The sequence below is a fragment of the Portunus trituberculatus genome, chromosome 46, assembly GCF_017591435.1.
Source record: "Portunus trituberculatus isolate SZX2019 chromosome 46, ASM1759143v1, whole genome shotgun sequence".
Taxonomy (NCBI): domain Eukaryota; kingdom Metazoa; phylum Arthropoda; class Malacostraca; order Decapoda; family Portunidae; genus Portunus; species Portunus trituberculatus.
Genome location: NC_059300.1, coordinates 17,178,243 through 17,192,502, shown reverse-complemented (window position 1 = coordinate 17,192,502; position 14,260 = coordinate 17,178,243). Strand labels below are relative to the sequence as shown.

The 14,260-nt window shown below is 38.9% G+C and overlaps 2 protein-coding genes across 5 annotated transcripts in view; one reads left to right on the top strand and one right to left on the bottom strand.

The window, feature by feature from the left end:
• LOC123519735 overlaps window positions 1-448 on the top strand; it is a 1,347-nt gene extending 899 nt beyond the window's left edge. Inside the window, exon 2 of the mRNA XM_045281240.1 lies at window positions 1-448. This exon is cut by the window's left edge and continues 18 nt beyond it. Within this exon, the coding sequence (XP_045137175.1) occupies window positions 1-448 (448 nt within the window).
• LOC123519816 overlaps window positions 1-14,260 on the bottom strand; it is a 113,211-nt gene that overhangs the window by 82,078 nt on the left and 16,873 nt on the right. The gene's annotated exons all lie outside the window — the stretch shown is intronic.

The following is a 14,260-nucleotide window of genomic DNA, read 5'->3' as shown; positions in this document are numbered from 1 at the left end:
CCACTGCGCGGGGAAGAAAACGAAGGACATCGTTACCAACAACCCTCCACGAGCAGAAAACGAGGACAGCGTTATCTACAAGATACCGTGCAGTGGATGTTCGTCGTCTTATATTGGCGAGACAGGGCGAGGACTGAAGAAGAGGATTTATGAACATAAAAATGACATGCGCCACCACAGGACCTCTAACTCGCTAGTGGTGCACGCCCGGGACAAAGGCCACCTACCAAACTGGGTAGGAGCGACGACCCTACGCAAAGGATTAAAGAAGAGGGATAGGAAAACAGTCGAGGCAGCATACATCACCACAGAGGAGGAAACCACAAACCACAGAGAAGGATTTGTCTGCCTATCCCGCGCAGCGGCGCAGCTCACCATCTCAGCTACTGGGAGGCCACCTGGAAGAGACCAATCAGCGCACTCCACTTTCCAGCGCACCGCGACGTGATCCACTTGTACTGTATATATACTGCTTTGCCTACAGGCCTGTCATTCTCTCTGAAGAAGCCCTATGGGCAAAACGTTGGAGAAATAAAATACTCCTGCTACTCCTGAGTTTCTTTCCATCACCCACCATATATATATATATATATATATATATATATATATATATATATATATATATATATATATATATATATATATATATATATATATATATATATATATATATATCTATATATATATATATATATATATATATATATATATATATATATATATATATATATATATATATATATATATATATATATATATATATATATATATACACATGCAACCACCGCTTAAGGAAGGGGTTACATTCTTAAAAAAACACTTCGTTAAGCGAAACTTAAGTTTAACCGATTATAAAAAGTTTAACCTCTGATTTGAACTTCCATTGAGAGTAAGCAAAGTGAGAGTGCATCATAGTACAGTAAAAGGTTTAATGAAAGTAAAAATTATGAAGTTAACCCTTTCAGTCCGGGGACGTATATATACGTCATGGTGGCTACGCGCGCCAGTCCAGTGACGTATATATACGTCCAGAAGCCTTACCTCCAGTCTGGTGACGTATTATTACGTCTTGTGGGCCATAAGCGTTTTAGATGAGTATACCCAAGAAAACCAGCAGCCATTCGTTCTCTTAGATATGTATATTATCTAGGAAAATGAATATATATAACTATTATATCGCAGACAAGAATAAGTTTTCGCATGAAGGTTTATTTTTTCTCTGTTTCGTCAGCTGTAGCAGCCACAGCCACCAGCTTACAGACGGAGAGAGAGAGAGAGAGAGAGAGAGAGAGAGAGAGAGAGAGAGAGAGATGTTCGTCACCCCATCCTCCACTATCTGGTGATAATTCTCTCTCTCTCTCTCTCTCTCTCTCTCTCTCTCTCTCATAGTGTTTCCATTCGTAGTTTTTTGCAGGTTTGTGTGTGTGTGTGTGTGTGTGTGTGTGTGTGTGTGTGTGTGTGTGTGTGTGTGTGTGTGTGTGTGTGTGTGTCACCTAGTATTCACCTAGTTGTAGTTTTACAGGGCCTGGGCAGGTTTGTGTGTGTGTGTGTGTGTGTGTGTGTGTGTGTGTGTGTGTGTGTGTGTGTGTGTGTGTGTGTGTGTACCTAATTGTATTTACCTAATTGTAACATACGGGAAAAGAGCTATGCTGTGTGTGTGTGTGCTGACATATTGAAGCTTCTCTCTCTCTCTGTTCCCGCAATTTATTTCGCGTTTGAAATCATGTACATTTTGCATGACAGGTATATGTTGCCATTTGCTACACATACTGGCATGCAAATGCTAGATATATTAGGGGACTCTTTTCAACAATAAATAACAGTGTTTACCGCAAATGAGATGCTTCACTCTGATATAAGACGCTTTAGGCTATCTGTACAGACAGAAATACTATATATGGCAATTCATGATTGCCATATATTGCGCAAATTTTTATAAGCTATATGGTCCATTCATCTTTCGTCATGGAGGGCAAGAGGGTGAAGCTGCCTCTATACCAGAACTCGGAGATGGAGTACTTCACCACCGTCTATGCCTGGAGCCACCACTCCCCACCACCCAATGCAAGACGCCTCCTCTGCCCACCTTCACCACCACCAGGCCACAGCCCTCCACCTCCGGCTTCACCGCACTCCCCTCCACCTCCGCCTTTCCCTCACAGCCCTCCACCTCTGCCATCACAGCACCACTACCCAAGAGATTCAGGGAGAAATCTCCCGAACTGTAATAAAAAAAAATAAAATAACAATAATAAAATATAAGAAGTAAAATTTTGTATTGTTTTCCTTTTTAGCATAGCAATGGAAGTGTATTGTAACATACAAATATTTTTACACATCCTGATATATAGTATGTAATGAATATATTGAGTTCATGGCTAAAACATTGATTATTCAATACTAAAGCTTCAAATCCTGGCGCACGCGGGCCGCCCGGATAGAGTACGGTGCGTGTTTTCTAACTTCCGAGGCGAATGGGTTAAACATTTAGGTAGTTTAATTTAAGTCATTATAATGTACACTAATGTATGTATGTACGTAACTTTATAATGTTGATGATCTTAACTTTATGAAGGGAGAGAGAGTGAAACGGGAAATACACTAACCGCAACCTGTGGAACGTAAACAAAATGCCCATCATGGTACCGCATACATAACTTATGTACCACATTTCCACAAGGCTTTCCATTTTATCTATTGTAGAGTCACGAGTTCAGATGGTTCTTTTAGCTTTCAAGGAAGATGCGGTCTCACCAGCCTTCTTAATAGAGTCTGCTGACTTGAAAATAGTAGAGAGTAGATGGAGTCAAGATGGTGGCAAGCAATGTTATTAGTTTTCTGGCCTCTCTCGTCTGTGAATAATACCCAGCTTCACTTCGAGAGTAAGACACTTCCTGGTCTTAGGAACGTTAGGCCACATTGCAGGGCGTTTTGGTGATAAGTTGAACTAGGGAAGATGAGCTGCTGGTGACACTGTTATGTTTTGACTGGGGAGTGAGTGGTGCGCATGATCTTGATCTTGATCTTGATGCTACAGGTGACGCAGAATTTCTTGAGTCAGGCCTTTGTATCAGCAGTGCCTGTGTTGTCCACGAGAGGCTTGATCTTATCTATATTCTACAGGTGTCTCAGGATTTCTCCTGAGGCAGGCCTTAGTACCAGCAGCTCCTGGTGTATTCAAAAGCCTGTCAGCTTACATACGGTGGGGTTTTCAAATTTGGAAAAAATTACCTGAATAAAACTTCGTTAAAGCGAGTTTGGTGTTCGTTAAATGAGCAGATGGTAGTAAAATTAAACTTTTGTTGTAGCGAAATTTCATTGTGTGAACCTTCGTTAAACGGGGGTTGCCTGTATATATATACATATATATATATATATATATATATATATATATATATATATATATATATATATATATATATATATATATATATATATATATATATATGTAAAAAGCTAATAGAAATGTTGTTTTGTGAACATAAATGCATATACAGTAAAAGTCCTGAAATCCGGAAGTCATGGGGGTTCAGGCATTCCGGATTCTAGGGTTTTCCGGATTGTAAGATAGTATGGCTGAAAGTAAGATTAAAATCTTGAGAGTACTATGTAAACCCCACTAAACTAACCCCAACTTGTTATTTCTCTTTGTAAGTACTGTCATAACATCTTACAGGGATTGCTACTACCACCAGTCCACTGTGTACTTCCTTACCACACCACACAAGATTTATGTTGGCTTCTTTTTTTTTTCTTGAAGATTTGCCAGACTATGGGGGGAGTGGCATGGGCCTTTCCAGCCATTATGGCGGCCCATATGTGATGATTGTTCTTTTCCTACTTGTCAACTTGTATTTGTGTAGGTGATTTCACTATTTTATGTAGGCTATTCCACCATCCACATATACTGAGAAGTTTGAGTGATTTTACTTTACTGTACCCCACATAATATGTATACAGTCCACAATACTTATGTCACACTTTATAAAATCATTTTAAGTATAATACAAAACACATTTCATAACATAAAACATTTACTGATGTCTGATAAAGGGAAACAAAAAGAAAGGAAGGCCTCCAACATCATACGCCAGCCAATCACGTCACCGGCGTCGAGCGTACACCAGCTGGACCATCCACACAGATAACAGGACTCCGCAACACACACACACACACACACACACACACACACACACACACACACACACACACACCTCACCTACAGAAACATAAAACACCACTTATAATACCTCCAGATATTATTCTCTTACGAGTTTGTGTTAAACTAAATGTCGGTGATGACATGTTCGGTTTCGGCTATTATTATTATATATTTATTACTATTATTTCTTACTTTTTACATATTTAACTCAGCCTTTCAAATTTTCTGGATTATGAGGTTCCAGATTTAAGGACTTTTACTGTAAAGACAGTAACACCACCTCCAAAGGTGATGTTCCCAGCAACCTCAGAGCAACATGAAAGCAACCTTGTCACCGTCCCTCCAAACGTTCATGGATACCATTTCGCTGCAAGAGGTTGCTCTGACGTTGTTAAAGAATTTTGGATCCAGCTCCAGGAGCCAGCCAATTACAACTAAACTACCACGTCCCTCAACCGGCAAATTCACACCCAGAAAATTTGCTAAAATGGATGTGGTTGCACGTTATGCGGATTCTTGGTCTAACTTTACATAGTACGTTAAACCGGAAATTCGTTAAACGAACGTTCGTTAAGCGGAGTATTACTGTACTGACTTTAACTTGACCACCCTTGTAGCCTGTTATCTCTTCCTCTCTCCCCCTTTTTAAACTGCATTACATATTACTTACATGCATTACTAATTAGATGAATAAATGGAATATTAAAGGGTCTATTGTAAGCACAAATATATTCATAATAATCATGGAAAACACTAAAAGCATACTACCAGCGGCGAACCATGCAGTAACTGATAAAGGGCACAGATGGGCCTGGCAAGCCCACTATCAGTGAATGGTGGAAGTAGTATAACATCAACCATGCCTTAGATAACATCAAGTCATCTTGGGACGAAGTGAAGACGTCTACCATGAGCTTGGCGTGGAATAAAGTATGACCAGAATGTGTGCATGACTTCTCAGGCTTCACTGAAGACGACATTGGTGCGACCAGAAATAACATAGTAAATCTGTGCCATAGGGCTGGCTTCGATGAAGTTGATGATGATGTTCAAGATCTTTTGGAATGCCATGATGAATCCCTCTCAAATGATGAACATATAGAGCTACACAAGGCATCACAGGAGGCAGAAAAACAGGGAGACAAGGAAGAAGAACCTGTGTGTGGCCTGGACATCAAAACTCTTAGAGAATGTCTCGGTGGTATCGAAAAAGCTCTGGAAACCCTGAAAGAACGTCACCGAAATCCTGCCAGGAGTAGCAAAGTGGCTCATAACGTAGAGAAAAGTGTCAAGATCTATCAAGAAATCTATGATGAAAAAACAAGAAAAAACAAACAGACCTCCATCTACTCGTTCTTCAAGCCAGTCATACATGCAGTCCCTGTCACACATGCCGACCCTGCTACAGCTGGCCCTTCCTCAATATCCTCCTTCATCAAACCATTGAAACGTGCCAACCTTGCTACAGCTAGCCCTTCTACATCTGATTCTGACAGTGAAGACGACGACATCTTATCCTCATCTGCCCACTCAGCAGAAAATGAGTAAGCGCTGAAATCCCTACTGTCCCTTAGCCTTGGCAAAGACATCATCTGATGGAATACATGGTGATTGAAAGGTAAATAAAAACATTTTGTTTATTTCTTTTGTACAGTACTTTACTTTTTTATTATTCTTTTATGATTATTTTCATGTATTTTCATTTCTGTAGATGTGACTTTTGACGTGCTGGAATGCATTCCCTATTATTACATGTTATAATGGGTTCGGTATATGGTAAATTCGATATGCAGTAAGGCATTCAGGAACGCATATGTACCGTATAATGAGGACTTACTATATATACAGTCATACCTCGCCGAAAACGAATCGCGCATATACACGAATCAGTAAAATATAACATATTTTGCCGAGCACAACTTTCACTCGCGATTGCACGATTTGTTCCCCATTTGAATCTCCCGCTGGTCCTGTGTTACTGTCTTATATATGCATATATGTTCACAAAACAACATTTCTATTACTTTTTACAAGCCTTGCCCCCAAGAAAGGATTGTTTTGTAATGCATAAAGTGAAATCTTACATGGAATACCAAAAATAAAGCAGAGATGATGAGATCGGCCACAGACGGCAGAGACTCCGGCGACTTGGCCACTTCTTCTTTTTGTGACCTTTTTAGCCTGGCGTGTTTTCTTTCACCACGATATTACATTTGTTTCCACTCCTCTATTGCCTGCTATAATGTATATCATATCTTAGTATTCATATACGCTCATGCCATCAGGATAACCGCTTACGTTAAGCAGAGTATTACTGTACTAGTACTGTAGTTAAATAAGATGTGTGTTTGGTACTTCATTTATTGTTTTTTTTTCAGTCTTTTTGGTAAAAAAAAGTGTTTTTTGGGGAGGATCTGGGAACGTAACCCCTATTTACCCATAGGACCTATAATTCGCCCAACACGAATCTCACCGTGTATGACGAGCTTAGGAACGTAACTGTCATGTTGGGCGAGGTATTACTATGTATATATATATATATATATATATATATATATATATATATATATATATATATATATATACAGGCAACCCCCATTTAACGAAGGTTCTCACAACGAAATTTCGCTATAACGAAGGTTTCATTTTACTACCATCTGCTCGTTTAACGAACACCAAACTCATTTTAACGAAGTTTTATCCAGGTAATTTTTTTTCCAAATTTGAAAGCCCCACTGTATCATGCAAGCTGACAGGCTTTTGAATACATCAGGAGCTGCTGGTACTAAGGCCTCCCTCAGGAGGAATCCTGAGACACCTACAGAATAAAGATCAAGATCAAGCCTCTCGTGGACAACACAGGCTCTGCCGATACAAAGGCCTGACTCAGAAGAAATTCTGTGTCACCTGTAGCATCAAGATCAAGATCACACGCACCACTCACTGCCCAGTCAAAACATAACAGCGTCACCAGCAGCTCATCTTCCTTAGTTTTCAACTTACCACCAAAACCCCCTGCTATGTGGCCTAACGTTCCTAAGAAGACCAGGAAGTGTCTTACTCTCGAAGTGAAGCTGGGTATTATCCACAGACAAGAGAGAGGCCAGAAAACTAATAACATTGCTTCCCACCAAGGCTTGACTCCATCTACTGTCTACTATTTTCAAGTCAAGATACTCTATTAAGAAGGCTAGTGAGACCTCATCTTCCTTGCAAGTTAAAAGAACCACCAGAACTCGTGACTCTACAATGGATAAAATGGAAAGCCTTGTGGAAATGTGGTACATAAGTTTTGTATGCAGTACCATGATGCGCACTTTGTTTACATTCCACAGGTTGCCGGTTAGTGTATTTCCCGTTTCACTCTCCCTCCCTTCATAAAGTTAAGATCATCAACATTATAAAGTTACGTACATACATACATTAGTGTACATTATAATGATTTAAATTAAACTACCTAAATATTTAACTTCATAATTTTTACTTTTATTAAACCTATTACTGTACTATGATGCACTCTCACTTTGCTTATTCTCAGTGGAAGTTCAAATCAGCGGTTATATTTGTTATAATCGGTTCACTTAACGAAGTTTCGCTTAACGAAGTGTTTTTTAGGAACGTAACCCCTTCGTTAAACGGGGTTGCCTGTATATATATATATATATATATATATATATATATATATATATATATATATATATATATATATATATACAGGCAAACCCCGTTTAACGAAGGTTCACACAACGAAATTTCGCTACACCGAAGGTTTAATTTTACTACCATCTGCTCATTTAACGAATACCAAACTCGCTTTAACGAAGTTTTATCCAGGTAATTTTTTCCAAGTTTGAAAGCCCCGCCGTATCATACAAGCCAACAAGATTTTGAATACATTAGCAGCCACAAATACTAAGGCCTGCCTCAGGAGAAATCCTGGGACACCTGTAGAATCAAGATCAAGATCAAGATCAAGCCTCTCGTGGACAACACGCACCACTCACTCCCATAACATCATCAGCAGCAGCTCGTCTTCACTCGCTCAACTTACCACCAAAACTCCTTGCAATGTGGCCTAGCATTCCTAAGAAGACCAGGAAGTCTCTTACTCTCGAAGAAGCTTGATATTATTCACAGACACAAGAGAAGCGAGAAAACTATATCATTGCTGGCCACCATCTTGACTCCATCTACTGTCTCTACTATTTTCAAGTCGCAGACTATTAAGAAAGCTGGTGAGACTGTATCTTCCTTGCAAGCTAAAAGAACCACCTGAACTCGTGACTCTACAATGGATAAAATGGAAAGCCTTGTGAAAATATGGTACATAAGTTTTGTATGCAGTACAATGATGCGCCCTTTGTTTACATTCCACAGGTTGCAGGTTAGTGTCTTTCCCGTTTCACTCTCCCTCCCTTCGTAAATCTAAGATCATCAACATTATAAAGCTACGTACATACATACATTAGTGCACATTATAATGACTTAAATTAAATTTATCTGCCTAAATGTTAAACTTCATAATTTTTACTTTCATTAAACCTTTCACCGTACTATGATGCACTCTCGCTTTGCTTACTCTCAATGGAAGTTCAGGTCAGGGGTTAATCTTGTTATAATCGGTTCGCTTAACGAAGTTTCGTTTAACGAAATGTTTTTTAGAAACATAACCCCTTCGTTAAATGGGGGTTGCCTGTATATATATATATATATATATATATATATATATATATATATATATATATATATATATATATATATATATATATATATATATATATATTTATATTTACAGTATTACTCCACTTAACGAACGTTCGTTTAACGAATTTCCGGTTTAACGTACCATATAAAGTTAGACTAAAAAAGTCCGCATAACATACAACGACATCCGTTTTAGAGAATTTTCTGGGTTTGAATTTGCTGGGTGAGGGACTGAACACGGTAGTTTCGCTGTGATTGGCTGGCTCCTGGCCTCTGTCTCTAGCGCTCCTGGAGCTAGATCCAAGATTCTTTAACAATGTCAGAGCAACCTCTTGCAGTGAAATGGCATCCATGAACGCTTGGAGGGATGGTGACAAGGTTGCTATCAGGTTGCTCTGAGATTGCTGGGAACACCACCTCTGGAGGTGGTGTTACTGTCTTAAATATGCACTTATGTTCACAAAACAACATTTCTATTAGCTTTTTACAAACCTTCCCCCAAGAAAGGATTGTTTTGTAATGCATGAAGTGAAATCTTACATGGAATACTAAAAAAAAAGCAGAGATGAGATGAACCACAGACGAAGCGGGCGACTCACGGCCACTCGGCAGCTTCTTCTTCTTGTGACCCTTTTGCTTGCGTGTTACTTTCATCATGATGTTTATGTTTCCACTCCTCTATTGCCTGCTATAATGGATATCATATCTTAGTATTCATATACGGTCATGCCACGAGGATAACTTTGACTCCGTGTCCGTGGCACTGAGTGATAGTGAATTACTAATGAAATACCACAGTATTACATTAATAATTCACTATCACTCAGTGCCACGGAGTCGATGTTATCCTAATGGCATGAGCGTATATGAATACTAAGATATGATATCCATTATAGCAGGCAAAAGATGAGTGGAAACAAATATCATGGGGAAAGACAACCCGCAGGCTAAATGGGTCACAAGAAGAAGAAGAAGAGTCTCCCGCTTCGTCTGTGGCTCATCTCATGTCTGCTTTATTTTTTGGTATTCCATGTAAGATTTCACTTTATGCATTACAAAACAATCCTTTCTTGGAGGCAAGGTTTGTAAAAAGCTAATAGAAATATTGTTTTGTGAACACAAATGCGAGAAAGTGAGAGAATTTGTACGTAGCTCCTCTAACTACCAATGACTCATATGACATTGTAAAAGTAGTGGTAAACCGGTGGCCCAATATGCTGCCAAACGTATATATAATTTATTTTCTTTTAACCCATGTGGTATGTTGGGGACCAGCCCAGAACACATCCCCCCTATTTCCATTATTTCCTATGGGAAAATTACGTCCGCTTAACGAATTTTCGCTCTACGAACAGCTTTGACACCTCCTATCCTGTTCATTAAGCAGAGTATTACTGTAGATGGAACTAGGTAGATTAAGCACACTGGGACTGCCTCATATAGGCCTGGCGGCCTCTTGCAGCTTCTCTCCTTTCTTATGTTCTTATGATGTGCTTTGTTATGATTATGAACTTAATGTTACTTTCCACCACTAGATGCCATAGAGCCAGAATGGCAATCAGCTGATATTTATAAACATGCATCACAGCCTCAATGATTAATTTCTTTTACTTTTAAGATAATTAATTTTTAAAGTGATAATACTGATAAGGATAATACTAGCAATTAAATAATGATGCATGTTGTTAGGGTATGTAAAAGTATTGGAAAATCATGAAACCTACATGCCATCATTGTGGATGATTAGAGCTAAGGTGGATGGATAGATTAGGGAAATATGTGAAAAACTACAGTAATACTACGAGATACGAACACCCCAACATACAATTTCTTTTTATATACGACGAAAAATTTCATATAATTTACGCCTCGAAATACAAAGATAATTTTAAGATATGAATAGCCATTGGTAGGTGGCACAGCGATCACTCAGCTACCAGCGTCCACCCGAACATTCAGTTTGCATTGTGTATCGTTGTTCATTCTTTGTGCATGTATGTGTCTGTGTTACTCGGCAGTGTGTGTTTTTCTTAAGATTTGTGAACTCATGGGTACCAAAAGTAAAAATAAGGAGGCTGAAAAAAAGAAACTTAAGAAGTCTCGCAGTGGATATGAAACACAAGATAATTGCAAAATATGAACATTGTGTGCGTATCTGTGACTTAGCCCTGTGCGCTAACGCTAGTAGTAACTAAAGTCAAACCACTGTTGGTGTATCATTCTGAGAACCCAGGCCCTTTAAAGCACATAAGGTGTTAAAAGAGAAACTCCAGGTCATGTGGCATGCCAATAGAAAGGCATGGGTAACTCACCAATTCCTTCTCTGTACTACATATACGAAGTTCTATCACAGCATCGGTAAGTACGAATACATGTTTAACCCCTAAAACTCAGGGAAGTTTGTTGAGAAACACACAAAATAGCCTGTATTCACATACTGATTACACTTTGAAATTCAATAAACGAGTGAGTGGAAATGGTGTTCTGCCCACAAGCAACTCTTCCTCTTTGCAATGCAAAAAAACAGATGTCTCTAGATGATATAGTTACCAAAATATCACAGGTTGAATGAGGTAGTATCATCGGTGTCCGTGTCCTTGCATCCAATCAGGTCCAGTGGCCTTGGCTAGAGCAATAGAAAATGGGCCCCTTGTATCCTCTCTCTCTCTCTCTCTCTCTCCTATCGCCTGTTCTAATACCACTCATTCAAAATTTGTCTCTCCACAACATGGCGAGAGACCCGAGGTGAAGAAGTAAGGCGCACAGGAGAGGTGGCGGAATCGGACACCGTGAAATCACTGTCACTCCCACCATCCATCGTAGGAGTTGGTGACATAGTGACATATAGCATATGTTTACTCCTGGTGAATGTTGCCAGCTCACAAGCAAAGAAAACGGGAAAAAAAAAACAAATTTAGCACAAAATGTCTATCGACTTGCCCATAGTCTTGCGTGATGAAAGTGTCCCGAGTTTTGTGGGTTAAGTTGTTATTTTGGGCAATATAGTACATTCATATCATGCATACAATAAACATTGTATTTATCTTATATTAAATCAATATTTGATTGGTATTTAAAGCATGTTAACTTTTTTGGGGGATAAATTTGTATCACTAGAACGAATTAATTCTATTTCCATTAATTTCTATGGGAAAAAGTTATTTGATATACAATTTTTTTAATATACAGTAAGTCCTCGTTATACGGTACAAATGCGTTTCTGGAAACCTTACCACAAATTAAAATTACCGTATACCGAACCCATTATAATATGTAATAATAGGGGATGTGTTCCAGCACGTCGAAAGTCACCCCTACAGACACGAAAATATATGAAAATGGTTATATAAAAAAAATGTAAAGTACTGCGCAAAATAAATAAACAAAATGTTTTTATTTACCTTTCACTCACCTCGTATTCTATCATTTGATTTCCCTCCTGAGGCTAACCCCTAAAACTCGGGGACGTTGGGAGTTTTTTCTCGCGCTAACTCGACAGGTTTGGCGAGAAACACAAAATAGCCTGTATTCACATACTGATTACACTTGAAAATTCAATAAACGAGTGAGTACAGATGGGTTCTGCCCACAAGCAATTTTTCTTATTTGCAATGCAAAAAACCAGAAGTCTCTAGAATTCAGTGGTTCCCAAACTGGGGGAAATTTGAAGCTACCAAGGGGGAAATAATTACACTACTTACTAACTAAAAAAATCTCAAAGTCAAATCAAAAGTCTTTTTATTTGTTACAAACCGCTCTCTATGGCTATGCTTAGTTGTTACTAAATGCTATCTATCCACTTTACTCTGTAACTATAAGTTTATAAGTATATTTGTACATTTGAAAAATAAATTAGTAAATACTCTAAGTGTGTTTTAACTGCTCTTCTCTCATACACATGAAGGGGGGGAAATCTGGATGGTTGAACTGGGTGCAGGGGGAAATGACAAGAAAAAAAGTTTGGGAACCACTGCTCTAGATGCTATGGTTACCAAAATATCACAGGTTAAATGAGGTGGTATATCATCAGTGTACGTGGCCTTGCGTCCGATCGGGTCCAGCAGCCTTGGCTAGAGTGATAGAAAATGGGCCTCTTGTATCCCCTCTCTCTCTCTCTCTGTTTTATTATTAGTAGTATTAATAAGGCACACGGGAGAGGTGGCGGAATCGGACACCATGAAATCACTGTCACTCCCACCATCCATCGTGGGAGTTGGTGACACAGTGACATATAACATATGTTTACTCCTGATGAGTGTTGCCAGCTCACAAGCAAAGAAAACAGTAAGAAAATAGCCAAAATATATAGCTGAAAAATGACTAAACGTCTATTGATGAGTCCCGAGTTTTGCGGGCTAAGGGACAGTAGGGATTTCAGCCCTTACTCATAATATCCACAAAAAAAACACTTGTTTTCAGTGGGAAATGCAGGAATAGACTGATTCTTAATGGTGGCCGAGCGACGTGGTGGCACTATGGTACTGTGTAAACAAAACATGAGCGGGTACTGTATATGTGAAGTTTTCTTACCGTAAATAGAATTGAGGGAAGTAATTACCAAACACCGTAACTGTGAATTTACCGGATAATGAAGTACCGTATAACGAGGACTTACTGTACAATGATCATCATGGAACAAATTAAATTTGTATCTCAAAGCACCATTGTATTTCTCAATAAAAGTATATGAGTCGCCCTGTGCCATTTTGTCGTAACCCCGTCAACCCTACTTTCAAGTAAAACGCGCTCAAAGTTAAACACTGAAAACGCGCATGAAATCGGTCAGAATTATATAAGATTATACATCAAATGAAAGATCTCGGGTAGTTTTGTTTAGTTATGGTGGTTTTCAATAGTAAATCCGAAAATTTCGGGTTCATGTCCATAAATTTTTTTAGCCTATTTCCGTAGCGGTAATTTTTTTTTTTGGTGAAATGGTTTCTAAGGTGATAGTTTAAGAATATATGTTAAAATTAGGAGTGTGTGAAGACTTCACGATGATAGCTGCAAAACTCAATTTTATATGAATTTTTTTCCAGCGAAAAATAAATAATCTATTATTAGCGCAACTTTCATTATCCTTCCAAGTATGTTTCATTTTCTATTATTGTTCGTAAGGGTTGACTAAAGGTAAAAGTATGTATTTATGCATTGTCTTTACCTAAAAAACAATCCAAGGCTGGGGAAGTTGAAGGGGCGCTAGTAGAAGCCATAACTTCAGGAAAAGTACCATAGGTCTTGCCATGGCGAGTTAAAGGGCAACGCACGTGAGAGAGAGAGAGAGAGAGAGAGAGAGAGAGAGAGAGAGAGAGAGAGAGAGAGAGAGAGAGAGAGAGAGAGAGAGAGAGAGAGAGAAGGAAAACATGCCTCTCATTGGCTAAGGCGTGGGTGTGA